Source organism: Anabrus simplex, chromosome 1, assembly GCF_040414725.1.
Source record: "Anabrus simplex isolate iqAnaSimp1 chromosome 1, ASM4041472v1, whole genome shotgun sequence".
Lineage (NCBI taxonomy): Eukaryota > Metazoa > Arthropoda > Insecta > Orthoptera > Tettigoniidae > Anabrus > Anabrus simplex.
The window spans coordinates 1,319,510,523-1,319,538,230 of record NC_090265.1 but is presented as its reverse complement, the minus strand read 5'-3'; the positions used below and the strand labels follow the sequence as shown (position 1 = coordinate 1,319,538,230).

Here is a 27,708-nt window from a genome sequence, read left to right as displayed (position 1 = left end):
CAGCTCCACCAACAGCTGTCATAGATAGCCTGGGTGTCACTGAAGAGTCATAGTAGGGAAATGAAGAGTGAGGTAGTTTCCCGTTGCTTTCCTCACTGAGTCAGAAGTTGCTAATACATATCAATCTGCCAAGCCCAATGAAATGCATGCACCAACCGACACTATGAGCGATATTTTCATACCATTCATAACAGGGACTGGCTGCATAAGGAACGGTGTTACTAGAATCGTTCATACCTCGGTCACTTTCATATTGTCAAAGCCAAGGATGAGACTGAGACCGGTCAATGAAAGTAACAAATTATTTTATTCTAGCCCATACCAGAAGACATAGTGCACTGTAAACACTACATCCTGCCAGCAAAGGCATACTTTACGGCTATTCAGTCATTATTGTTATAAGAGTATGGAAATGTAGATCCAGTAACTATAACGAGTATCTCGGCATATTAGCTCTGTCTATGAGTTTTAAAATATTTAAACAGAATAACTTGTAAATAGTGAAACAACACTTTCGTGATATTCAAAATCATTATGGTGATAAGAGTGTGAATCAAATAAACATTAGTATCTCGGCAGATTAACACTATTAACTTTTATACAATAACCATTCGCTTATTGAGCCATGAATGCAAATGTAACTACACTATAATTGAATCCTGTTCAATGGATTTGATGCAAGAATATTTTTAAATACATTTCATGTACTTGTATCTTTTTGCCCCCAAATATGTCACATCCCTTTGACTCTAAGGAGGCCCAGTATTAGGTTTTGGGTAATAATCACATAATCACATATTGTACATGTTCGACCTGACAAGCATCCGTTGCCAGTCTGAATCTCATTTGTTAACATGGTGAGACAGTTATCTTTACAACACAGTATTTTCGTATTCGGTCAGTTCAAGACGAAAAATTGGGCCTATATTTTTTCCAAGAAGACAATAAAGGCAGGAAGGTAGCAAGATGACATTTTGACGCATTTCTTCCATCAGGTAACGGAAGAAGAAAAATCGCGTGGGTAGTTTCCATAAGATTCAAACCCTGCTCATACATCAGAAGATTCGGTTACCGAGCTCGACAGCTGCAGTTGCTTAAGTGCGGCCAATATCCAGTAATCTGGAGATAGTGGGTTCGAGCCCCACTGTCAGCAGACCTGAAGATGGTTTTACGTGGGTTCCCATTTTTACACCAGGAAAATGCTGGGACTGTACCTTATTTAAGGCCACGATCGCTTCCTTTCCACGCGTAGCCCTTTTCTGTCTCATCGTCGCCATAAATCCTATCTATTTCGCTGCGACGTAAAGCCAATTGTAAAAGAGAAAATATTCAGTTGTAACCGTATTTCAACAGGAGCTAATAACAACGTTCCTACGTTATTTCTTTGTGTTATGTTATTTATTAAGTAAATGCCCCGTAGTATGTTTGTGAGACCTGGTGAAAATTTTATTATACAGCATTGAATCCAAATCTCAAAAAACTGTTATTACGAATAAGCCTAATCCACGGGGCTGATTAATTACATTTACTTATAAAAAAGCATAATATAAAGGAAATAATTTAGTCCGGTGAATGTAAAGTTTGTATTCTCTCGCGTTGAAATTACAATTACAATTAAATATATCTGTTTTTACAATTGACTTTATGTCGCACCGACACAGATAGAACTTATGGGAAGGAAGCAACCGTGGCCTTAATTAAGGTACAGCCTCAGCGTTTGCCTGGTATGAAAATCGGGTACCACGGAAAGCCGTCTTCAGTGGTGTCGACAATGGGATTCGAAACCACTATCTCCCGAGTGCAAGCTCACAACTACGCGCCCATAACTCCACGGTCAGACCGCCCTGTACAATTACATAGATGTACGGCATGATTATGCAATTAATAATCATTTAGTATTTGAATACACACTAAGAAACTAACAGACAATAAAGAGACTGCCGGACTGACGAATGCGCATGGCAAGCCGGTGAATTATAACTCCGTGGCCACGACCTCGGCAAAAATGTGTACCCCTACTACCCTTCCTCACAGCACCTGCAACGTCTCCACTACTTGCCGTAGCGCTATACATTAAAGGAAAGATTTAGCATATAAGACAACAAGGCTTGTACAAATAGCTTTTTTTAAAAATAATTCATAGTTCCAGCTGGCTAAAATGGAATAAATGTCATATTTTATCTACAAAGTGCGGGTGGGAGCGACTGTCCCTCCTCACCCCACCCCCTAACCGCCGCTACTGTTTGTAGACACGCCAAAGATGCAGTAAATGAAATCTAATGACTTATTAATTTAGACACGTGTAGACATTCAAGTCGATAAAAGAGATGATTGCATGGAACAAAAACGAATACTGTTCGGCGAAATATGTGTGTAGAAGGCGTACGTCTGTTTGTAGCTTCTGTTGCATTCCGACCAGGTTGTCCAGCTTAAAATAATGTCTATGTATTCACCGCTGCTGATCACACTAGCCATTGCCGATATGCAGACAGAAAATATAGTGCGGCTGTGCCATACACCAGGCTAGAACTATGCGGTCGAAAACGATGTTTACGAATGTAAGGGATGCATTCGACCGGCAGCGCTGAGTAACATGTTGCGAGTGTGACTCTGTTTCTTATCTCTTCGTATTCTGACGTAATGTGCCCGCTGGCAGTAGTTCCCCTGTTAAAATCAGTTGGTAGACACCCCACACATCACTTATGCATGCGGGACCTTTATAAGTAGAAATTACGGTGTCCGTGAGCCACCTGGCATAAATATATATATAAGTAAAAGTACCTATAGCTAGGAAATTCTACAGACATAAGTTGCATTCCTAATATCATCTATGTGTGGAATCATTTTCGATTATCATATAAGTAGTTGCTAAGTTAGATACGATATTTGGATTGTAATTGACAATGTATAAAGCTTCCTGAAAGATTAACATATGTTTGAGAACAGTTATATTATTATTTATCTCGAATAGCATCAATTTACCTCCTTTCATTTCTAGAAACTATCTATCTCTTCATTTGCGATGTAATCATCATCATCATTACTCCTACCATATTACTATTCTTCCTATACAATTCATTTATTTCATATAACACGCCTCATGTCTCATCTTAATACTGTAACAACATCACAGTTCACCTTAACTTGACGCACATTACATCCTCGCCGTTATTCATCCATCAAATATCCTATTTTATTCTCAACCTTTCTTCGAATTCCATAAATTATCTCGTTATGTCTTGCAACGATGTTATAACAACCTTTCCATGATCATATCTTACCTCAGCTTGATTGTACATGCATTATCATAGACCAATGTCAAACACAATATAGCTTAATATCGCATTTACATGAACTAACCTCCTCTCCTTCACCAAGGGCAACATTACGAACGCAAAAAGAAAATAAGTTATCACTGGATAATCACTTCCTATATGAATGGATTTGTCTTGCATGTTAGAAGATTACCTACTAACCTCTGATACTGTGAATTCAGATAACCATTCACGTAACATCACTCTCATAGGACACTTAAAAGTAGCACTTTCGAGTAAAGAATGCAAATATAAATGGTACTTTCCAAATAACAAATATCTAAACTACTTACTAGAATAATGTCGAGACTTATCTTTTCCTCCCGCTGTCGTTGCTGCTGTTACATTTCCAATGTATTAGGACATGTGGTCTCCGGGTTCACGGCATCACATTAGCCTGTCGGGAACGTTTTCAATGGTCTTCGTTCGTCTCCGACTCCCATGGGCTGGACTTGTCGATCGTGATACCATCATCTAGGTAGCCTCTGCCTCTGTACGTCTAGCACATGACGTAGCCGGTTTCTTGCGTAGTGAACATGGAAAAACAGATCATCTGCTGGGAAAAAGCCTACTATGAGCTACTTATTAGTCTAGTTGCTGCTTCTTATGTTGCTTATGATATTTTAGAATCTATCTCTACGTCCGTTAAAGCTTCAATTAAACCGCAATATAATTCTTTCTATTTCTTGCGCAACAATTATTATTCTTCTGCGCCTTCTTAATATTGAATTCGTTTCGTTGTATACAAGTTCTTGCTGGTCTCCCGTGACATCGTACTACGGTACTCTTACAATTAAATTGTGTAGCTTTACATTAAGAAATGTTACAAATTCTATCTCGCCGATGACTTCTATTGCTTGTGAAGATGTTTGTTATTATTTATCTCCAACTCTTATCTATTTTCCTCTTCTCAATCAGTCTTCCTCCACAAGCTCTGTGTATTCCTCAGCTAGTATGTCCAGTGTAAACCAATTTTTTTCTTAATAAGCATATTTTAACAATATCTCGATGTCATCTTTTTTCACCGCCTTCTGTAATTTCTTCCCTTCTTTTACCTGACGGGAGTATCATTTTCTTATCATTCAAGCAGACGTTGACGTTCTATGTCTGGCGTTCGTACGACATAGTCGCCATTTTTGCTCCGGATAAACCTTTGTACACAGTGAAATGGCACAATATATATATAATGTGCGTGTGTGTGTGTGTTAGCATCAAAATAATGTAGAGTGAGACTTAATGCCTAATATTACGTAGATATGTTTTGTGAAACCTTTTGACATTGTAACATATGGTGTAATACTGCTACCGTAACTGTCGACTCATCACTCTGTCATTGTATGCATTTGGCGATGGGATCATATTTAGGGAGTTCCGTATGTGCCTTAGGCTATTTCAACGAAATATGTAACGTTTATAGCCGAGTGGGAGTGACATCACATCTATTTGGAGCTCTGACGTGGATGTTATACCATGTGTCAACTAATGGCTATACATATGGGCTGTATCCTATAGTGTTAGTCATTTGGATGGAGAGGTCTCAGTCGGTCAGTCAGTTGGATAGTTCAGTTGGTTGGAAGCTGTTGGTTGGAAGAAGATGAATGGAGAGTTTTGCCCTGAAGTCAGTTGGAGTCAATTGGAAGAAGACAAATGGGGAACAGTGATATGGATACGTAATCGTCAGTGACCAAATAGATTATATGTTCGGAGTGTGTTTCGTGTATCTGTTCGGTTGAGTTCTTGTGTCAGTTCGGTGACAGCTGAATATTGAGTCGTCGTAGTGCAGACTAACAGTTATCAGTGAATTACTTGTAAAGCTGATTGTGAAGTGTGAATATAATTTCAAGCCATGCTATATCTCGCTTGTGAAACTAAAAGGATACATCACCAAATTAGGCTTGACAGCTGATACCAATTCAAAGGAATACGTCGTAATAACTCTCAAAGTATTGAAGGTACTGTAAAGTGAACAGGGGAGGGATAAATTTCTTGTACAACTTTTAAATGTCCGGTCAAGGGAATTTCGAATGTTATGCCTAGAGTTTCCTCCTGTTTAATGTCAGAGTTTTATATTATCTTTTGAATTATCGCAGTAAATCTCACTCGTTAAAAGTCAGTATTTAAAGAATATATTTTGTTTAGTATCAAATAAATTAATTTTTCGGTCCTACGAGAGAAAATGGAATGTGGATTAAGAGGAAAACAGCGGACCTCTACTCCTTCACCGACAGGTTTACTGATGCTGTACGGAAAAGGCGCCTTAATTTCTATGGCCATATCTACAGAATGAACAGCGACAGACTAACTAAAAGATTATTCAAAGTAATCAACTCAAAGAAGGTCAAAATAAAATGGCTAGAAGAAACTAAGGCGGACCTCCAAGAAATAAATATTACAGACGACATCATGGAAAATCGTGGAGCTTTTAGAACCAAAGTAGCTAATCATAAATTTAGGGAGAAAGCAAAAAAGACAACTGGTAGGAAGTGGTCGACAGAACGCAAGATGCAACACAGTGCATTCATGAAGAGATTTTGGGAGGATAAGAAGGCACAAACCATCAAACCAACTATCAAGTTCAAACGCGCTCTATGAATGGGCATAACGAAGGAATAATATAATAATAATAATGAAAAATAAAAACTTAATTAAAAACTCTAATATTCGTCTGTAATTGGCATCAACTTAACTGAAAACGAATCTAAATAACACGAAGCGTACTCAAGGTTGTGGTGGTGATTACAGTTTTAAGACCGAGCTCGATAGCTGCAGTCGCTTAAGTGCGGCCAGGATCCAGTATTCGGGAGATAGTGGGTTCGAACCCCACTGTCGGCAGCCCTGAAGATGGTTTTCCGTGGTTTCCCATTTTCACACCAGGCAAATGCTGGGGCTGTACCTTAATTAAGGCCACGGCCGCTTCCTTCCCACTCCTAGCCCTTTCCTGTCTCATCGTCGCCATAAGACATATCTGTGTCGGTGTGACGTAAAGCCAATAGCAATAATAATAATAACAGTTTTAAGAGGGCATACAACTGGACAACCATCCTCTATTAACGCTAATCAGACAGAAAGAAAATGGAAGGGATCCGACACTTCGAGAAATTAAGATACCAGCCAAAGAAAGGCAAGGGCCACGAAGGGCATGACCATGAAAGACTCCCTACGCCTCAGATACTCTAATACCGTCGGGGTCGGAGAAGAACAAGAGTTGACCGTGGGAGATCGGATAGGATAGATGAAAGTGAGGAGCCTGGCACAAGTAAGTGGAAGCAATGCCAGGACTCAGCTACGGGCTCCATGGTAGCCAATTCACTCTCCCAATTTAAGAGTCACTCGGCCCCTTTTAGTCACCTCTTACGACAGACAGGGGATACCGTGGGTGTTATCCTAACCCCCCACCCACAGGGGTTGCATATTCAAGGTGCCGTTCTCACGTTTAACTCAAAATGAACTAAAATACAAACTAAAACTATATGAAAAAACCTGACTACGGCTTTTACTTCGTTGACGTGGGCAGTTTATTGGTCATTGATAAATGGTAATGTACTTACTATAATAAAAAGAAGAGCATCAACTTTGTCTGGGTGCACAGGAGACCACAATGTGATGAGAATAAAGCCCACCAACTGAAATTTCTCTCTGAAGGCGAACTTGACGCTTGCATACATAGCACTGTTTTGGCGATCTGGTGAAGTTTTGGATCGTTTTGTCCATTTATCCTCTAATAGGATGCTATATATTCTTCCATTGCACAATGTTGGTTTAAATATCTTTCCAGGTCATCTGTAGGAATAGGGCCATCTTCAACGTTAGCCCATGAAGCAAACTTCATTCATTACTTTGGCAGATTATGACATAGTCATGGAGATTGATGACCCGGAAAGTTTAGAATGTTCGTCACTCATACACGCCTTGCTCAGATCGGTCAGTACACAAAATGAACTTCTTTCCCATCACTGTCAACTACAGGCTTGAACACCGACCAAATACGACTTTTGATGTTCGGATCCGGTTCAGAAGTCTTGTATTGTCCGATTTCTAGTTTTTCCTTTACTTCACCTTTCTTTTGAAGCCACAGTCTGCACTTATTTACGAAAACAGGATAGACGGGGAAGTCAAATAAAAAACCGCAGCAAACATGAACGTCTTCACTCAACCGTAATGCAACGCACTCCGCTGACACGCAATACACTGCACACATTGAAGCAGTCAGCCCATAGCACTACTCACCGCGTACGAACGACATAGCGCTGCCCAGCTCGACCCGTGCGATGACGTCGCGTTCTGCTTATGTTCGAACCTTCTAAAGCCCATTGCCGTCTATTGCTCATGGGCTGGACCGCTGTGCAGGACTCTGATACCTATTGTTCAATGCAATTCCACTATTTACTTTTGAAGTACACGTTTCTCTTTGGTGAGACAGTATATACACTTATGGGCAACGGTCTCTTTAGAGAAGATGGTCAAGGTGATCACAGTGCATTTCCAAACATTTATCCACTCTCTGGATACTTCTCTGAACACTGTTCAAAACATCTACATTCACCATTGCGGAAGCAATATGTACGTGAGGTCTCAGGCGGAGTAGTATAAACTTGCAAAAACGTATGAAAATACCCTCACAGTGTGTGAGGCCAGAACATTACACCTCCACGACCAATCAATTTCCCTAGCAAGGCTCGATTTAAATATCAGCGCACATTCATTCCAAAGCGTGGGGGTGCACCATTGTGTTGCAACCACAGTCGTCACCGAATATCAAGTGGCACGGTTTCTAGTGCGTCAGGCAAATGTTGCAAATAAACGCACGATAAAGTGACGCATTCAACTGTCTGGCAATATGTAAGGGTTCAGAAGTACTTCTCTCATGATTCCATTCCATGTGTTTATGCTAAAGTGAGACTGAAAGCCATATTCTCGGGTAACATAAGGGTTTTGTTCAAACCAATAAAGGCTGTTGGGCCTGTTGAAAATACCCTCTCGAGTGAAGCTAATTCGTTAGTCCACATCACTTTATTCATTATCTTCCATGTGTTGCTGAAACTATTCATTAAACTGAACTTGTCGAATGCAGTCTTCTGGACGCTGATATTCAGTTAATGAATGATATGTATACAGTTCTTCATCGTTCAATACGCCAACAACCAGTTTTGGAGATATCCGAAACTGGCTTACAATCCTACGTGTACCTCGCTGAGGTTGTTGGTGAATAGCTTCAGGAATATCTTCCTCCATATGTGGAGTAGAGTCTAGTACTTGGACGACATCTATCCACTTGTGGACGAAAATTACCCGTCTCCCAGAGGCGACGTTATGCACGTTCATTCTTTCTTTCTTTCTTAATCCGTTTACCCTCCAGAGTTGGTTTTGCCCTGGGACATGGTGAGAATTCCCAACTCTACCACTTCAAGGGCAGTGTCCTGGAGCATGAGACTTTGGGTCGGGGGAATACAACTGGTGGAGCAGGACCAGTACCTCGTCAAGGTGACCTCGCCTGCTATGTGGAACAGTGGCCTTGTGGGAGGCGGAGATCGGAAGGTTAAACAAGGAAGAGGGAAGGAAGCGGTCGTGGCCTCAAGTTAGGTAGCATCCCGGTATTTGCCTGGAGGAGAAGTGGGAAACCACGGAAAATCACTTCGAAGACAGCTGAGGTGGGTATAGAATCCCCCTCTACTCAGTTGACCTCCCGAGGCTGAGTGGACAACTTTCCATCCTTCGTACCACTTTTCAAATGGTGTGGAAGAGCCAGTAATCTAACCACTACACCATAGAGGTGAACCGTTTAAAATCCGAGGCATCGCTCGTAGTAACAATGTTACTAGGTCGTCTTTCACTTACCTGTGTTTTCAGATACACCCGATTTTAGTTTGCTAGATAAACTTTTGTCTTAAAGATGGTGCTTCGGGTACGCCAATTTCTTCATCCTGTATACATACATGCATACATACATACATACATACATACATACAAACATACATACATACATACATACATACATACATACAGATGGATAGAGCAACACAAATAGGCTACACCTATATTTAAAAATGGAGACCAAAGTAAAGACAAAACTTTTGTTTTATTTATGCAAATTTAGATATTAAATATTGTCTTAAGTCTCAATCGAGATTACCTGAATCCCAGACTTTGTTGTTTCTCATTTAATAAAGATTATTCGTAATAGTTTGGTAATATCGTAGGTGATAATGGTCTAATATATATTTTTGTATCTGTCTTCTCTCTGAAGGGCAACTTCGAATACCTGGAAGAGTCCGTCGATATCAGCTGCTCAGTATTCTTCGGGATGCAAGGTTTGCCGGATATGATGAGGGAAATTTTCAGTTCAAAGGTAAGTTAAGTACTAATGAATATATTGTTTCCTTGCCATGCAGCATAAATATGCAAGTATAAACTTAATTATAACTCAACAACAAGAAAGAACTGCATATTTGCTTTCTGCACTATTTAGGCCAATCATTCTAGTTATGAGAGAATTTAATTATAGTTACCTGGAAACTTAATTTCTGTACATTTTTATTCCAAATGAAAAAAGAGCGACTGGAAACGTACACGTATCTCATTTAAATTCCTTTCTAGCTTCTTTGAAATACGCTTAATTTTCTGTTCAAAACCAGAAAGCGTGCACTGGTAGTTTTGTAATGAAAAGAACATATTAATTATTTTCGATATCCGACCATCCGCAGTTTGCTTGTCATGCATGGGATGAAATCACAGAAACCACTCTACGAAAATCATATGAAGCAAGGTAATGGTTGGACTGGAGTTGGTTCCCATATCTTTTAATTGATTCCCATGCCTGTTTGTTGGTTCCCAACTATTTTTTTTAGGAGGCACTCAAGTTGGTTCCCAAGCTGTTGAAGGGACGGTACGGGAGTCGGTTATCCAGTAAACATTTTCGTTTTTAACACAATGAGACCTGTATGCTACTACTACAGTAGTTGTGGTTAAAACATATTGTTATACAGTATCAGTAATTTCCCAGTTTCGAGGTGAAATAAATCAATTTATATGTTAAAATTAATTAAAGTCTAAAATTATGTTAAAAGTCATGGATGAGTGGTGGTGCTGATTATTGTTTTAAGAAGAAGTATACCTATGCGACCATCTTCAGTCGTGGATGATTACATTTTTTTATAGATATTTTGCTAGAATGAGTATCTAGTTATACTGCCATTTTTAGCCTCTCAGTCCACTTCTGCACATATTCTTCTTTCGCGAGTTTTCAGGCATGGTTTTATTTTCTCTCCTTAATTTGATGTACCTTTCGCACTGCATTTCGCTTTGAATATACGGATATGGGAAATAAAACTATCCAATGAATTTGCTGTGAAGAAAATCATAGCTGTTAATGATACATTCCGTCGAACATGAAAATTCTGCCCGAATTACAAGTCGGTATTGGCTGTCTGAAGCAATATAACTGTCAACATTTCATGGTTTCCGAAAATATAGGGAAGTACCATTACTGTCTAATGTGATTATTATCAGTTTTCGATATAAGTATCAAATGGTTCGAGACCTAAAACTTACTGGAGCCTAATCGAAGACTCAAAATTATCGGGAATCAACTCGAGCTCTGGAAGTTCGACCTCGCAACCAATTCGAGAACTCCGAAAGTAATGAATCTGTTGGCAGTCTTGATACTGACGAAGCAAAAATCGTCCATGATCAATAAACTTATTCAGTGGGACATTTAATAGACCAAGGTAGAAGTGTAGCTAGCTAAAGATGACGTCACTGAGATCACCTACAGGGACGATGAAGATAAGGTAAGGTAAGGGTTATTCTGCCCGAAGGCAGGTCCAAACCTCCGCAGAGGTGTTCCTCAGCCGGAGTTTACGTGCGGTAGGGTGGCCAGTTCCTTTCCGCTCCTCCATTCCCTTACCCCCCACCAACAGCGCGTGGCAACCCATCCAACTCCTGACCACGCCCAATGTTGCTTAACTTCGGAGATCTCACGGGATCCGGCGTTTCAGCACGGCTACGGCCGTTGATAATGAAGATAAAGAGGGAAACAAAAAGATTAGTCACTATGACGGCCAAGCATACGTTTGCAGAAATAAGCCTAAGACTTGAATATTATCGATTATTTTGAACTCTCTCTCTCTCTCTCTCTCTCTGTGTGTGTGTGTGTGTGTGTGTGTGTGTGGGTGTGTGTGTGTGTGTGTGTGTGTGTGTGTGTGTGTTAAAATAAATGTGTTCGGTTATTGAGGAACTGTACCCATACCGGTATTTTATCGTTTTTGAAGTGCATTCCCAACATTTGGTGACCGTGATAGCATATTAGACAGTTACAGTATATAATCATAGGAACAGTTTCATAAGTAGTATCTCAAGCATGGAAGTGAATATAGCAGTGACAAAGAAATAATGAGCGGTATTACGACGATCAATAACCAAGATCTACAATGAGCTCGACGCGTTGCTACAGATGCCGGAGGAAGATACGCAAATTATTAGCGCACATATGGATCTATTAGAAACGAAATATCATGAATTAAAAGGTATGGATGTCCGCCTCTGTGGTGTAGTGGTTAGTGTGATTAGCTGCCACCCCCGGAGGCCCGGGTTCGATTCCCGGCTCTGCCACGAAATTTGAAAAGTGGTACGAGGGCTGGAACGGGGTCCACTCAGCCTCGGGAGGTCAACTGAGTAGGGGCGGGTTCGATTCCCACCTCAGCCATCCTGGAAGTGGTTTTCCGTGGTTTCCCACTTCTCCTCCAGGCGAATGCCGGGATGGTACCTAACTTAAGGCCACGGCCGCTTCCTTCCCTCTTCCTTGCCTATCCCTTCCAATCTTCCCATCCCTCCACAAGGCCCCTGTTCAGCATAGCAGATGAGGCCGCCTGGGCGAGGTACTGGTCATACTCCCCAGTTGTATCCCCCGACCAAGAGTCTGAAGCTCCAGGACACTGCCCTTGAGGCGGTAGAGGTGGGATCCCTCGCTAAGTCCGAGGGAAAAACCGAACCTGGAGGGTAAACAGATAATGATGATGATGAAAAGGTATGGATACTCTTATCTTCGCTAATAGGATTGAGACCGTGGGGGTTAAGGATGACGAGTTAGACAAAGAAGTCATTATGGCCGACGAGTAAAAGTTCAAATTTTATACGGTTAAGACTCTTGTTACGAAATTATTAAATGAAGATCGGAACTCATAAGCAACTGCATTATCAGTTAAATCTTAACTCGTTACTCGTCCGGCCCCGCGGTGTAGGGGGCGACGTGTCCGCCTGTCACACGGCGGCCCCGGATTCGATTCCCGGCTGGGTCAGGGGTTTTTAATCCTAAATGATTTATATCCCTGGCTTGGGGACTGGGTGTTTGTGTTGTCCTTAACGTTCCTTCCCTCACATTCAACACTCTACACTTCCTCCATTCCAATTACACGCAGGTTCATAATGGTGCAAGTAGGGGCAAAAGATCTCAATAGGTCGACGCCCCGAACAAATAGCATAAAAAAAAAAGTCACTCCAAGTTAAGCGTTCATACAAACTGCCTGGAACTGAAGAAGTTCGGAGGTGAACTAAAAGACTGGCTTCCTTTCTGGTCGCATTTTGAGAAAATTGACGAGGACACTAGTGACAAATTCTAGCACCTCACACAGGCCTCCATTTTTTCATTCCCCGCCGGAAGGACGGGGCGGGTCCCTCAAAGCGTAACGCGCGCTCTCGTGCCTGGAGAAGGGAAAAGAATTAGGAAGTGTGATAGAAGAGGAAGATGGGTAGAACGATGTGAAAAGTCATGGGGAAGGAACGGTGGGTCTTCTTAGATAAGAATGATAGGAGTTGTGCGCTAAAATGAATGTAACAGGGTGTAGATGGAATCTGAGGAGTTGCAGAATTGTTGTGATATTTTTGAGGGAAGTGATGAGGAGTCGGATGATGTGTAGCGTCGGAGGTGGTTGGGTGAAGAAACTAGGTGGGGAAAGGCGGAAGCAGACGGGTGTACTAGGTTGAAAAGGAGTGGCTGACTGGGGGCGGCGATATGGTGGATTGACATGTTGACGAATAGTTTGAGGTGAGGAGAGAGAGGGCTCAACTTTATAACGATGGCGATAGATGTAGGCTCCATTGGGAATAAGTCGTTGGACATCTTCGGCAGTTGGAAGGTGGACGCGGATTATATACGTCGGGCCGGAGGAGTTCTTGATCTGAAAGACGCGACGGACTGGGACGCCTGTGGTTTGAAGTTCCTCGAGAATCGTTCGGGCTGGGCGAGCAGGATCCACTCCGCGGATCACACAACTGTACATGGTGTGCCAGGTCGATGAGGATTGCGTGGATGGTGTTGTGGCAGAGATTGCGGCGTCGGCAGCGTGCGTAGATGATGGTGACGAAGGCATTGCTGCAGCTGTAGACGGAGATGTCTCAGTGGGTTGGTACGGGGGTTGTACAGGCCTCCATTTCTGGATCCAGAGCAAGAGATTTAGTTGAGAGCTTTTCTGCTACCGGAGAAAATTATTGTAAAGCAATATCAAGTCTCAAAGCACGTTATGGGAAGGATGATTTGCTTGTAGAAGTGTACATTGGGGAGTTAAGTTTCATCTTACAGAATGCTGCGAGCCCCAATAAGATATGTTTATCATCCTTCTATGATAAGCTTCAGAGCCACATAGGAACCTTAGGTGTCACAACGGAAAAGTGTAATTCCATGTTTTTACCGCTAGTAGAGTCATGTTTGCCCGAGAATATTCTAAGAACTTCTTTAATCGCACCCATTGGCCAGTCTTCCTCAGGTTGTTCAGCTGCTGAATCGGGGGTGTTGGTGTCAGTGACCGGAGTATGAATTCCAAGAATCGTTTAGACAGCCTGATGCAATTGCTTAGAAATGAAGTAGTACAGGAAGAGAGGATTGCTTTGGCTATGTCAGGTTTTGTTATTTTGCCTTCGGTAGCTGTCAAGGGTGGTCTAAAGAAGGACAAGAGCTTGAATTACACCACTAATCCGAATGAGAACATTCCTACACGTACAGCGGCAGGTCTCCTTACTGCATCTAAAATAGAAACAACAGGGTGTGTATTTTGCTCGTCTAATCACAAGTATCAAGACTATTAAGGCCCAGAAGATTACTTTGCAAGAACGTCGTCTTGCACTTGAGACTAAAATATGTTGTTTTTCTTGTCTCAAGGTCGGACTTCCAGCGAAGAAATGTATAAATAGGCCTAGGTGCATCATTTGTGGTCGAGGACATTTTGTGGTTATGTGTGATAAGTTCCCACAAACCCAGGTAGACTCAGCCGTAGAGAGACCGAACTCAAGCAGGAGACAAAATGGCTTCTATTGCGCAAGTCCAGAAAGGTAAGGTTTTTAGCTAGTTTGTCGAACCGTTGTTGGGTGTTAATGCAAACACTAGTTGTCAAAGTTCGCGGACAAGGAGTTGAGCGGACTGTAAGAGCATTGATTGATTCAGCATCTCGACGTTCCTACATTTTGAAGAGTATAGCCACGTAAATGTAATATCAAACTAGCTGACAGGAAAATATCCAACACTCGCTGTTTGAAAGTACAACGACTGGAGTATACCATCATTGTATGTACACTATTTATCTCTCTAGTCTGTATGGTAGCAACAACTACAACTGTCACTTTGAAACACTAGACAAGATAAGAATTTATGGTACCATGCCATCAGTACATCAAGGTCCTTGGGTTGAGGTACTAAGTAGTCAGGGCATTGTTTTGTGAGACATTGAATATTATTGACCAATATAAATATTAATTGGAGCTGATGATGCAGGCAAATTTTTACAGAAGGACACAAGATACTAGTACTGGACTAGTGGCTATGGAAACTCGTTTGGGATGAATTTTAATGGGCAAAGTACCTTCAGGACATAGTAATGAGGAAAGTTTGGCTGTGGTGATGACAGCTATGCTTACAAGAGAAGCCCGTGTATCAGATTTTTAGACTCTGGATGACCTTGGCAGAATGGACCCTGCTTAGAAGAAAAGTAAATTAGAACTTCAAGAGGCTGCTCATCAACATTTCTTGGACACAGTAAGGATCAATGAGGATGGTAGATTTGAGTGCTGCCTACCCTGGATAGAAAATCATCCTCCACTACCTAACAACTACAATATGGCTGGAAAGAGTCCATTCCACAGTTAAAAGACTAAAATCTGAAGGCTACTATGATACATATCAGTCTGTACTAGACGAGTGGATATAGGAAGGTGTAATAGAAAAGGCACCTGAAGAAACAATGGATTTCCCTGTCATTATTTGCCGCATCATCACATCGTAAAACGCCTGTTCGTCCTGTGTTTGATGCATCGGCATTTGAAAATAAGAATCCCAGTGTTAACAGTTGTATTAAAGAGGGACCGAATCTCATAGAACTACTTCTTTCAGCATTGGCTCGTTTCCGGTTGAAGAGAATTGGAGTAATGGCCGACATCGGGCGTGCTTTCCTGCAGATCAGCATCTCCAAAAGAGACCGGCCATTTTTGAAATTTTTGTGGATCGACCGTCAGGGTACGGTACCTTGAAGATCTATGAACACTGTCGTGTAGTGTTTGGAGTGACATGTAGCCCATATCTTCTTGGAACAGTAATCAAGTACCACCTGCAGTCTGTACTAGACCAGATTTGGTAGAACTGTTAGCTCAGAGTGGTTATGTTGACAATTGTTTGGCCAGTGTAGATTATATAAACCAGTTGCAGCAGTTCATTGACGAAGCAACTTCCATCATGAGTGAGAAAATGTTCTAGCTTCGAGGGTGGGAGTTCACAAACCCTTATTTGCCATCAGCGAAGCCTACCTGGGTTGCTGTGGGATAAGTCAGAAGGTGTCCTATACATAAATGTAGAGAATGTAAATTCCCTCAGCCTGGAGAAAATCACCAAGAAGATTTTTCTGTCAGCAGCACATCGGATTTTTGACTCCATTGGAGTAGCTTGTAGTGTCACCTTACTTCCCAAACTTCTCTTGCAGCAGACATGAGGATCAGGTATAGGCTGGGATCAGGAAGTAAATGAGGACCTTAAATCACAATTCTTGACCTGGATACGGGATTTACCATACTTAGAAGAAATAAAAATTCCCGGATGACTACCGAGGTCAGATTCGCAAGAAAACTGGACACTTCATATTTTCTGCGACGCAAGACAATTCTCGTATGCAGCTGTGGCTTACCTACGTGTTGAACATCAGGATCAGGTTCATGTCCAGCTCATTCTCGTTAAAGCAAGAGTCTCTCCAACTATTGTAGTAAGCCTAAGAAGAAAATGACAGTCCCGAGGTTGGAGTTGTTAGCTTCAACAATAGCTTCTAGGATGTACTCTAACATTGCTCATTATTTCAACATCCCTGGTGTTAAGACGATATTTTGTAGTGACGTAACTACTGTCTTAGCATGGATTCAAAGGGAAGATCAATGGAATGTGTTCATATCCAACCGAATGAAGGAAATCAGGGAACTGACCGAAGGATAGGAATCGAGGCATGTTCCAAGCACAATGAATCCTGCAGACCTGCTTTCCCTTGTTGTTGGAATCAAGATGGTAGGATGGACCTAACTGGCTACGAGAACAACCAAGTTCATGGCCTAAGGTAGAAGTACCGTTTGATGAAGAAGAGATTACCCGTGGCAAGAAGAAAAGTTGTTTCCTCCATGCTCTCAGCTACAGTTTAATCGGATTGGTTTTTTGCCCGCTTTTCTACTGGTTCATGTTTGTGGGTTACTGTAGTCACGTCCTAGTTCGTGAACCATGGGCAACGGCTGAGTGGCCTAGTAAGTGATCCTGAGATTCGGGATACCAGTTGCTATGGAATGGGAGTGGGCATCTCGGACATATTCTGAGTCGTGGCCCTCCTTGTGCTCAGGCGGCTACGACTATACAATTCACCGGTGCTCCATAACCCGTTAGAGGAGAGATCCTCACTTGGAATATGTGCAAGTAGGGCAGCATCCTGCTTCATGAATTTACCGAGCTCAGAACACTTTAAGCAAGCCTCGGACCTATGGGAGTAATGGAGTCCCACTCCCATTTGACAGGCGAGGGACTCCTTGGAAACAACTTGGCGAACGAAATGGAATTCGATGGGGAGCTATCAATATTAATGGGGCTTATGGAAGAAAGAAGGTAGAACTGGCTGAGTCAGCAAAGAGGATGCATCTGGATGTGCTAGGAGTAAGTGATATCCGGGTAAGGGGAGATAATGAGGAAGAGATGGGAGATTATAAAATGTACTTGACGGGTGTTAGAAAGGGAAGGGCAGAGTCTGGGGTAGGGCTCTTTATCAGGAATACCATTGCACGGAACATAGTTTCTGTTAGGCACGTAAATGAGCGAATGATGTGGGTAGATTTGTCAGTGGGAGGAATTAGGACAAGAATTGTGTCCGTGTATTCACCATGTGAGGGTGCAGATGAGGATGAAGTTGACAAGTTTTATGAAGCATTGAGTGACATCGTGGTCAGGGTCAACAGCAAGGATAGAATAGTGCTAATGGGCGATTTCAATGCGAGAGTTGGGAATAGAACTGAAGGATACGAAAGGGTGATTGGTAAATGTGGGGAAGATATGGAAGCTAATGGGAATGGGAAGCGTTTGCTGGACTTCTGTGCTAGTATGGGTGTAGCTGTTACGAATACATTCTTCAAGCATAAGGCTATTCACCGCTACACATGGGAGGCTAGGGGTACCAGATCCATAACAGACGATATCTTAACAGACTTTGAATTCAGGAAATCTGTTAGGAATGTATGAGTTTTCCGCGGATTTTTCGATGATACAGACCACTATCTGATCTATAGTGAACTAAATATCTCTAGTCCTATGGTAGAGAAAGTGAAATATGTCTGCAAACGAATAAGGGTAGAAAATCTCCAGGACGAGGAAATTAGACAGAAGTACATAGATATGATTAGTGAGAAGTTTCGAACAGTAGACAGTAAGCAGGTTCAGGATATAGAAAGTGAATGTGTGGCATACAGGGATGCTGTAATAGAAACAGCAAGGGAATGCCTGGGAACAACTGTGTGTAAAGATGGGAAAAGGCGAACATCTTGGTGCAATGGTGAAGTGAGAGTAGCCTGTAAACGCAAAAAAGAAGACTTATCAGAAATGGCTCCAAACAAGGGCCAAGGCAGACAGGAATTGGTACGTAGATGAAAGAAACAGAGCGAAACAAATAGTTGTTGAATCCAAAGAGAAGTCATGGGAAGATTTTGGTAATAACCTGGAAAGGCTAGGTCAAGCAGCAGGGAAACCTTTCTGGACAGTAATAAAGAATCTTAGGAAGGGAGGGAAAAAGGAAATGAACAGTGTTTTGAATAATTCAGGTGAACTCATAATAGATCCCAGGGAATCACTGGAGAGGTGGAGGGAATATTTTGAACATCTTCTCAATGTAAAAGGAAATCATCATGGTGGTGTTGCAAACAGCCAAGCTCATGGGGAGGAGGAAAAGGATGTTGGTGAAATTATGCTTGAGGAAGTGGAAAGGATAGTAAATAAACTCCATTGTCACAAGGCAGCGGGAATAGATGAAATTAGACCTGAAATGGTGAAGTATAGTGGGAAGGCAGGGATAAAATGGCTTCATAGAGTAGTAAAATTAGCGTGGAGTGTTGGTAAGGTACCTTCAGATTGGACAAAAGCAGTAATTGCACCTATCTATAAGCAAGGGAACAGGAAGGATTGCAACAACTATCGAGGTATCTCATTGATTAGTATACCAGGCAAAGTATTCACTGGCAGGGAGGGTGCGATCAGTCGTTGAGAGTAAGTTGGATGAAAACCAGTGTTGTTTCAGACCACAGAGAGGCTGTCAGGATCAGAATTTCAGTATGCGCCAGGTAATTGAAAAATGCTACGAGAGGAATGGGCAGTTGTGTTTATGTTTCGTAGATCTAGAGAAAGCATATGACAGGGTACCGAGGGAAAAGATGTTCGCCATACTGGGGGACTATGGAATTAAAGGTAGATTATTAACATCAATCAAAGGCATTTATGTTGACAATTGGGCTTCAGTGAGAATTGATGGTAGAATGAGTTCTTGGTTCAGGGTACTTACAGGAGTTAGACAAGGCTGTAATCTTTCACCTTTGCTGTTCGTAGTTTACATGGATCATCTGCTGAAAGGTATAAAATGGCAGGGAGGGATTCAGTTAGGTGGAAATGTAGTAAGCATTTTGGCCTATGCTGACGACTTGGTCTTAATGGCAGACTGTGCCGAAAGCCTGAAGTCTAATATCTTGGAACTTGAAAATAGGAGCAATGAGTATGGTATGAAAATTAGCCTCTCGAAGACTAAATTGATGTCAGTAGGTAAGAAATTCAACAGAATTGAATGTCAGATTGGTGATACAAAGCTAGAACAGGTCGCAGTGGCGGTTTCTGGTATAGCGCAATGGAGCAATGAACCTCCAGTTTATATCAAATTGTACTCAACTATGTAATTTTCATAACTCCCTTGTCAATCTCGAAGCTCTTGCTAAGTCCCTCTATGCGTAATATACTCGTACTGGCTTTCAATTCATGTGAGCTGCGCAAGGTCTGTGGCTGGATACTTGTCTGGAATGAACCCCCTTGCAAAGGCGATCCCTCCGTCCGTACATAGGCGAAGGGAGTGGCGAGGTGCGGGGGGACGAAAGCCAGCACTAAGGCAAGACCAGGATATCGCAGAAACGGATCTCTGTTCTTTACGCATGCGCAATAGGCCACTGTCTCAAGACTATAGCTAGCCGTGATGTTGGGGTTGGGGTATGTGCCTGCCATCTGTTGGCCTTACGGGAATTTGAAGGCAACAGAGAATAGTGCACCTAACTAGCGCTAGTGTTGAAAAGCATCGTTACTACCAAAAGTCACATTAAACTGTCAAATTCCAATTAATATCTTATCCCAAACATATCATTACTTACTAAACACCTATTAATTTGCCTTCTTTGGAATAATTACCTTTTGGAGAGAAACTTAACTCAAAAATCATTGAGGCAAAGAATAGCGGCAAGGTAATACCAATGAAAACTTTTAAATATAGTTGTTATTATACTATTCCCATGACATCGGAACCAGAAAGGTGTTTCTCTACCCTGAAGTGAATAAAGACTTTCTAGCGCAGTACAATGACCGAGGATAGACTTATTGCTCTTGTTATGTTGTCAATTGAAAGGAACTTTGTTCGAGACTCTGCGGACTTCAATGAAGCAGTTATTTCTTATTTTGCATGTGGTAAAACTCGGCATGTAGGCCTACCGTATTTTCTGCTCCTCTCGTATTTGATCACATTTCTAGAACTTATGTCATCTTAGTTTAGGAGGTTACGGCCTACGATGGAAGAGAAGCTGGCGGAGATGGGGAGAGGAGAGGTTGGGGGGAGGCAATTTTTTCTTCTTTTGAACCCCCAGTGATGAAAGTCACGCGCCGCCACTGACAGGTCGATAATTTCAAGTATTTAGGTTGTGTGTTCTCCCAGAATGGTAATATAGTAAGTGAGATTGAATCAAGGTGTAGTAAAGCTAATGCAGTGAGCTCGCAGTTGCGATCAGCAGTATTCTGTAAGAAGGAAGTCAGTTTCCAGACGAAACTATCTTTACATCGGTCTATTTTCAGACCAACTTTGCTTTACGGGAGCGAAAGCTGGGTGGACTCAGGATATCTTATTGATAAGTTAGAAGTAATAGACATGAAAGTAGCGAGAATGATTGCTGGTACAAACACGTGGGAACAATGGCAGGAGGGTACTCGGAATGAGGAGATAAAGGCTAATTTAGGAATGAACTCGATGGATGAAGCTGTACGCATAAACCGGCTTCGGTGGTGGGGTCATGTGAGGCGAATGGAGGAGGATAGGTTACCTAGGAGAATAATGGACTCTGTTATGGAGGGTAAGAGAAGTAGAGGGAGACCAAGACGACGATGGTTAGACTCGGTTTCTAACGATTTAAAGATAAGAGGTATAGAACTAAATGAGGCCACAACACTAGTTGCAAATCGAGGATTGTGGCGACGTTTAGTAAATTCTCAGAGGCTTGCAGACTGAACGCTGAAAGGCATAAGAGTCTTTAATGATAATGTATGTATGTATGTATGTATGTATGTATGTATGTATGTTTCTACTTTTAGGCAAAACGTACGTTTAATTTGTTGGTTATATCGCTTTGTGAAGAACTGTCGAACGAAAGAACATGACAGACTCCATGGTAAATTGGCAACAGAAGAATTAGTGGTGGCTGAGCTTGAAGTTATAAATATGGTTCAGAAACAGTTGTCTAATTTGGTCCGATTTATTGATAGTAATGGAGTTCTACGGCTAATGACAAGAGTCTCGCATAGGAAGGATCTATATGATTTTGTCAACCAGCTGTTTTGCCTAGTCCCGAGCATCCTGTTGTATTTCGCCTAACACATAATTGATTTACATAAAGAATCGTGTCCCGCAGGTCCACAGATGATGATGAGTTTCCTTAGAGAAAAGTTTTGGATCCTTCGTGGAAGACTGACTGTTCGGTCAGTTCTGAATAAATGTCTTCAATGTAAGAAGCAAACAGTCAAGCATTTATAAGTAAACCTGGCACCTCTTCCTGAAGATAAGAATGCTAAGATATTTGAAGTTACTGCTGTCGATTTAGCAGGTCCGCTATACCCCAAGAAGGAGAAGGACAGTAATAAAATGGCATGGGTGTGTTTGTAAACTTGTAGAGTGTATCGAGCAGTACATACGGAGCTTATATCTCTCCTCTCACCTGACAGCTTCATTCAGAGTTTTAGGAGATTTATTAGTAGAAGAGGTCGGCCATCGCTTGTCTATAGTGACAACAGTACTAACTTTTCTGGCACTGATAATGCATGTCAAAATTGGACTGGGATACTATTAACCTTTTCAGCATTGCCAGAAGAATGAAATGGAAGTTTAATCCTCCAACTGCATCTTGGTAGGGTGGTTGGCGCGAGCGGCTTATCGGAATAATGAAGACTGCTACGTCGTGTCCTAGGACGAACATCAGTTGACTACGCGGAGATGCAGACAATTTTGTGCAATTGTGAGGCTGCCATCAATGCTCGTCCCCTAACTTATGTGTCTCAAAATCCCAGGCATTTGACTCATCTAACACCCAGTATGTTTCTACAGGAATTTGAAGAGATAGGAGTTCCAGATATTGATTGAGTTGAATCCACTGATCCAAATAAGAGACAACGCTACGAGCAAAAGCTGCGAGAAGTCCTGGGAGATTTCGTTCTGAATACTTGAGACCGTTGATGTTGTTACCCAATAAACAGCAGCATAGACCCATTCCTTTTTTTACTATTTGCTTTACGTTTCACCGACACAGATAGGTCTTATGGCGACGATAGGACAGGAAAGGCCTAGGAATAGGAAGGAAGCCCCCGTGGCCTTAATTAAGGTAGAGCCCCAGCATTTGACTGGTGTGAAATGGGAAACCACGGAAAACCATCTTCAGGGCTGCCGACAGTGGGGTTCGAACCCACTATCTCCCGGATGCGAGCTCACAGCTGCGCGCTCCTAACCGCACGGCCAACTCGCCCGCTTGCGTTAAAATAAATGTGCTCGATTATTGAGGAATTGCACTCATGTTTTATCGTTTTTGAAGTGCATTCCCAGCAACGTTCGATGTCACACTAAAACACATCGGAAAACATTCAGCGATAACATGTTTGGGTATAGAAATACAAAACCGAAATTTTCTAATTTGAAACAAAAATCACAACAGATCATTTAAATTCACATCTTTCTTTCTTTCTTTTTCTTAATCCGTTGACCGTCCAGGTTTTTCCCTAGGACTCAGCGAGGGATCCCACCTCTACCGCCTCAAGGGCAATGTCCTGGAGCGTGAGATTTTAGGTCGGGGGATACAATAGGGAGGAGTACCAGTACCTCGCCCAGGTGGCCTCATCTGCTACGCTGAACAGGGGCTTTGTGAGGACATGGGGGATCGGAAGAGATAGACAAGGAGGGAAGGAAGCGGCCGTGGCCTTGATCCCGGCATTTGCCTGGAGGAGAAGAAGTGAGGAAACACGGAAAATCACTTCGAGGGTAGCTGAGGTGGGAATCGACCCTCCCCCTCCCCCTCTCTACTCAGTTGACCTTTCGAGGCTGTGCGGATCCCGTTCTCCCGTACCACTTTCCAAATTTCATAGCAGAGCCGGGAATCGAAACCGGGTCTCCTCAGGCACTCAGCCTCGGGTGGACAACTGAGTAGAGAGGGTTAGATTCTCTCCTTAGCCATCCTCGAAGTGCTTTTCCGTGGTTTCTCACTTCTCCTCTAGGCAAATACCAGGATGGTACCTGACTTATGGCCACGGCCGCTTCCTTCCCTCTTCCTGGTCAACACCTTCTACACTCACCATCCCACCACAAGGCCCCTGTTCAGCATAGCGGTTGAGACCACCTGGGCGAGGTACTGGCCCTCCTTCCCAGTTGTATCCCCAACTCCAAAGTCTCACTCTCCAGGATACTGCCCGTGGGGCGGTAGAGGTGGGTTGCCTCGCTGAGTCCGATGGAAAAACCAACCCTGGAGGGTAAACGGTTTAAGAAAGAAAGAAAGAAAGAAAGAAAGAAAGAAAGAAGGAAAGAATAGTAAACGGCCAGGAAGGTAGTTGCTTGTCGGTTCGTTGAGCCATCGAGCACGCTAGGAAAGACTAGTAAAATAGGGATAGGCCTATAAATGCAATACGTGTTTAATTACCGATCAGTGATCACCACAGTGAGCTACGGTGAGTGAATCATTCCATGTGTGATATTTAGTTGTTACTTACCTGTACTTTGTCAAGATATTTCAAGTAAATTACGTCCATCATTACAGGTTTTATAACCTATTTGAAGCGTACGAGTGTTGCTCTGGAGGTTACATCAATTCACAGTAAGTTATGAATGAAAAACATCCCTCGACGAGCGTGTGTCCGTCAGACTAACCTGGTTCCGTGACCTACGACCGGTGACGGAAGAAGCAAAACGAGAATTGATTTATGCTGTCCACCTTTTTGTCAATACAATGGAGAAAGGGTTATATTATAAATCCGGAAACAAGCATCTGTATTTCTGTGTGCTTGAAACTGATAGAAGAGGAAATTTTGCAACGATTTTGGAATGTGCAAGCTGAAATGACGTTCGCTGACAAAGAAGACGACGACGAAATAGAAATCTGTCGAAAAGCCGTGCCTATTCCGGAGACGGAAGTACTGTCATCGCAATCAAAACCTTCTTTATCACTTACCGATTACAGCCATGCGTCCAAAATCAAGAAAACGCATTTTGAAGCTATATCACTTGACGTTAAGATAATGGCAGTAACTCAAGTGAAAGAGCATCCGAAGTGGATCATTGCAGAAGATTGAAGTGACGTCTGCTTTCGGATGCAAGAAAGACTTATCGCTATGATAGAAAGATATCGACAGAGGGGGTACAAACCTTGGATAAGTGCGAGACCATAGATAAATGGACGTTCAATCGGTTTGGTGAAGCAACGTGACGTAACGAGAACGTTACAACGTGAACGTTGCAACAGTGGCCTTCAAGTTCAGCACTTCAGTATACAGTTGATAGCGACTTCAAACTTACCGCTTATTCCTCCTTGGTGACAGATTTCAAGAAAAAGCATCGAATCCAACAACGTTACGTCATAAAATACCGTTATGTCTCGTTGAAGATTACAACGACGTATGAAAGTCCGCTGAAAGCAGTAAAGCTCTTCCACAAGCAGACGGCACAATTTGTCTAAATATTTTATCCGGATTACATTAATAATACGGACCAAACGAGTTGCGAATATCGATTAAATACCCGACGTACTCTGTCCCATAAGTATATATGCGTTACATTGAAATCGGAGATTCATCAGTTTTTCGGAAATTATTTGATTGCGGACTTGACATGTTTAAGTAAACGTTTCTTCGCCTTTTAGTGTTCTATCATCTCCATTTGGTCCGAAGCGAATGCTGTGTCATGACATTTGACTTCTATTTTTTTTTTTTTTTTACGAGAACGAAAGCGTGTTGACCTAAACCTATACATGAGTTACTGTTAAGTGTCCCCCAACAAGTACATTGAAGCTCATTGAAATCGGTTGGACGCAGTGTCTGGCCTCTCCTTGTTTGATTAGCTGCTAACCTCGGAGGCCCGGGCTCGATTCCCCGCTCTGCCACAAAATTTGAAAAGTAGTATGACGGAACGGGGTCCACTCAGCCTCGGGAGGTCAACTGAGCAGAGAGGGTTTGATTCCTACCCCAGACATTCTGGAAGTGGTTTTCCGTTGTTTCCCACTTCTCCTCCAGGCAAATGCCGGGATGGTACCTAATTTAGGGCAACGGCCGCTTCCTTCCCTCATACTTGTCTCTCCCTTCCTATCTTCCCATCCTCCCACAGGGCTCCTTTTCAGCATAGTAGGAGAGACTGCCTAGGCGAGGTACTGGTCCTCCTCTCCAGTTGTATCCCCCAATCCAACGTATCACGCTCCAGGACACTGGCGGTAGAAGTGGGATCCCCGGCTGAGTCTCTGGGAAAACCAACCGTGGAGGGTAAACTAATTAAGAAAGAAAGAAAAACCCGTAGGCTTACAGAACTGTAATCTGCTTCTTCGCGTCCATTTAATTAATTATACAAAATATATGAACTATGTAACTATTATTATTACAGTTACACAGTCACAGTGTTATGTGAAATTTTGTTTTTAGATACTGCAAAATGATTATGCTTGTCCTGCGTAATAGCAAAGGCTGTTTTTGTACCTGCCCTGGGCCCCGTAAGTGATGGATACGAGCGGGTCTAATGTATCTACATTTACCGCTGAGAAATATAGGATTGATATAGTTATTTGTACCTATTTTTCTTCAATTTAAAGTAATTTAATCCCCAATAGAGTATAATCTTGTAATGATCCAGGTCAGGCAAATGTTTCACATGAATTAATACTGCAGTACTAATGCAAGTTTCTATTTTGTTTCATATTCTATCACATTACGCCTGGTCCCGTGGGTTTGGAGTAGCAAATCTACCTCCTACTCGGAAGCCCGGAGTTTGATTCCGGACCAGGTCAAGTATTCTTACCTGGATCTGAAGGCTGGTTCGAGGTCCATCACCCTACGTCAGAACAATTGAGAAACTATCTGATATACACAACGCACCCGGTCTAGAAAGCCAAGAATAACGACCGAGTGAATACGTCGTGGTGACCACGCGTTACCTCGTAATCTGCAGGCCTTTGGGCTGAGCAGTGTTCAGTTGATAGGTTAAGGCCCATCAGGGCTGTAGCAGCAAGGGGGGCTCTGTCACATTTTGGTACATAGTTGACGTATGTCTTCCAGCTGTGGGTAAAATATTTATAGCCCCAGTATGTTAGTGACAACACGTGGTTGGAATATTGGATCTCATGAGACCATAATATTGTACTCGTTATCCGGCTCCATGGATAAATGGTTAGCGTGCTGACCTTTGATCACAGGGGTCCCGGGTTCGATTCCTGGCAGGGTCGGGAATTTTAACCATAATTGGTTAAATTCGCTGGCACGAGAGCTGGGTGTAGCCTATGTGTCGCCATCATCATCTCATCCTCATCACGATGCGCAGGTCGCCTACAGGAGACAATTCAAAAGACCTGCACCTGGCGAGCCGAACTTGTCCTCGGACACTCCCGGCACTAAAAGTCATACGCCATTTCATTTCATTTCATTTCATTTCATTTCATTTCATTTCATTTCATTTCATTTCATTTCATTTGTACTCGTCACTCTACCTCACGGTAATACCAAACCAAAAATACTTTCCTGCAGCCTTGGAAAAACCCTCGACGACTCTTCAGTGACGAACCTCTTAACTTGAACGTCAGAGTCAAATACAAGTAATTCCGACTTGGGATTCACGGGGATTCGAACCTCAGTTATTCGGGTGAAAGGCCAGCTGCTAAGCCAGTGCACTTATTAGGCCCTCAACCCCACCCCCGAATTTACTCTTAAATAAGTATTAGTAGCTTCATTTGAACATCTCACATTTAACAGCAAACAATTACGTTTACATTAAATACTAAAGTGTCAATGGCCTCCTCCTGCTGCTGCTGCTGAACAACATCCACGTCACGTTTGAAAGAGTACTGATTTTCTCCCTAAGGATTGTTTCCTCATGAACAAGCACACTGCAAAATTTTCGTAATTTAATTCTGATGTGATGGAGGATGAAAGCTGTTTTTATCGATATCTCCGTCATTAACAACCCCACGGAAAATGGCAGAATATTGTTTTACGATCCCTTTAATACCATAGAAAAGTGATAATAAAATATCGATACCTTTAGCGGCTCTGAAAATATCTGAGGTGAACTTTTTATTGACTGGCTCCATATTTATGTAGATTCTGAGAATGATCATTTTTGTAGTTAAATACATTTTAATATTTTAAATTCCAAGAGGAAACCTC

The 27,708-nt window shown here is 42.3% G+C and overlaps 1 protein-coding gene across 2 annotated transcripts in view; it reads left to right on the top strand.

Moving 5' to 3' along the window:
• LOC136858301 (fatty-acid amide hydrolase 2-B) overlaps positions 1–27,708 on the top strand; it is a 366,694-nt gene that overhangs the window by 302,606 nt on the left and 36,380 nt on the right. For both annotated transcript variants that reach the window (XM_067137740.2, XM_067137741.2), the window contains exon 8: positions 9,559–9,660. In XM_067137740.2, the coding sequence (XP_066993841.2) occupies positions 9,559–9,660 (102 nt within the window). The remainder of the gene's footprint in view (positions 1–9,558; positions 9,661–27,708) is intronic.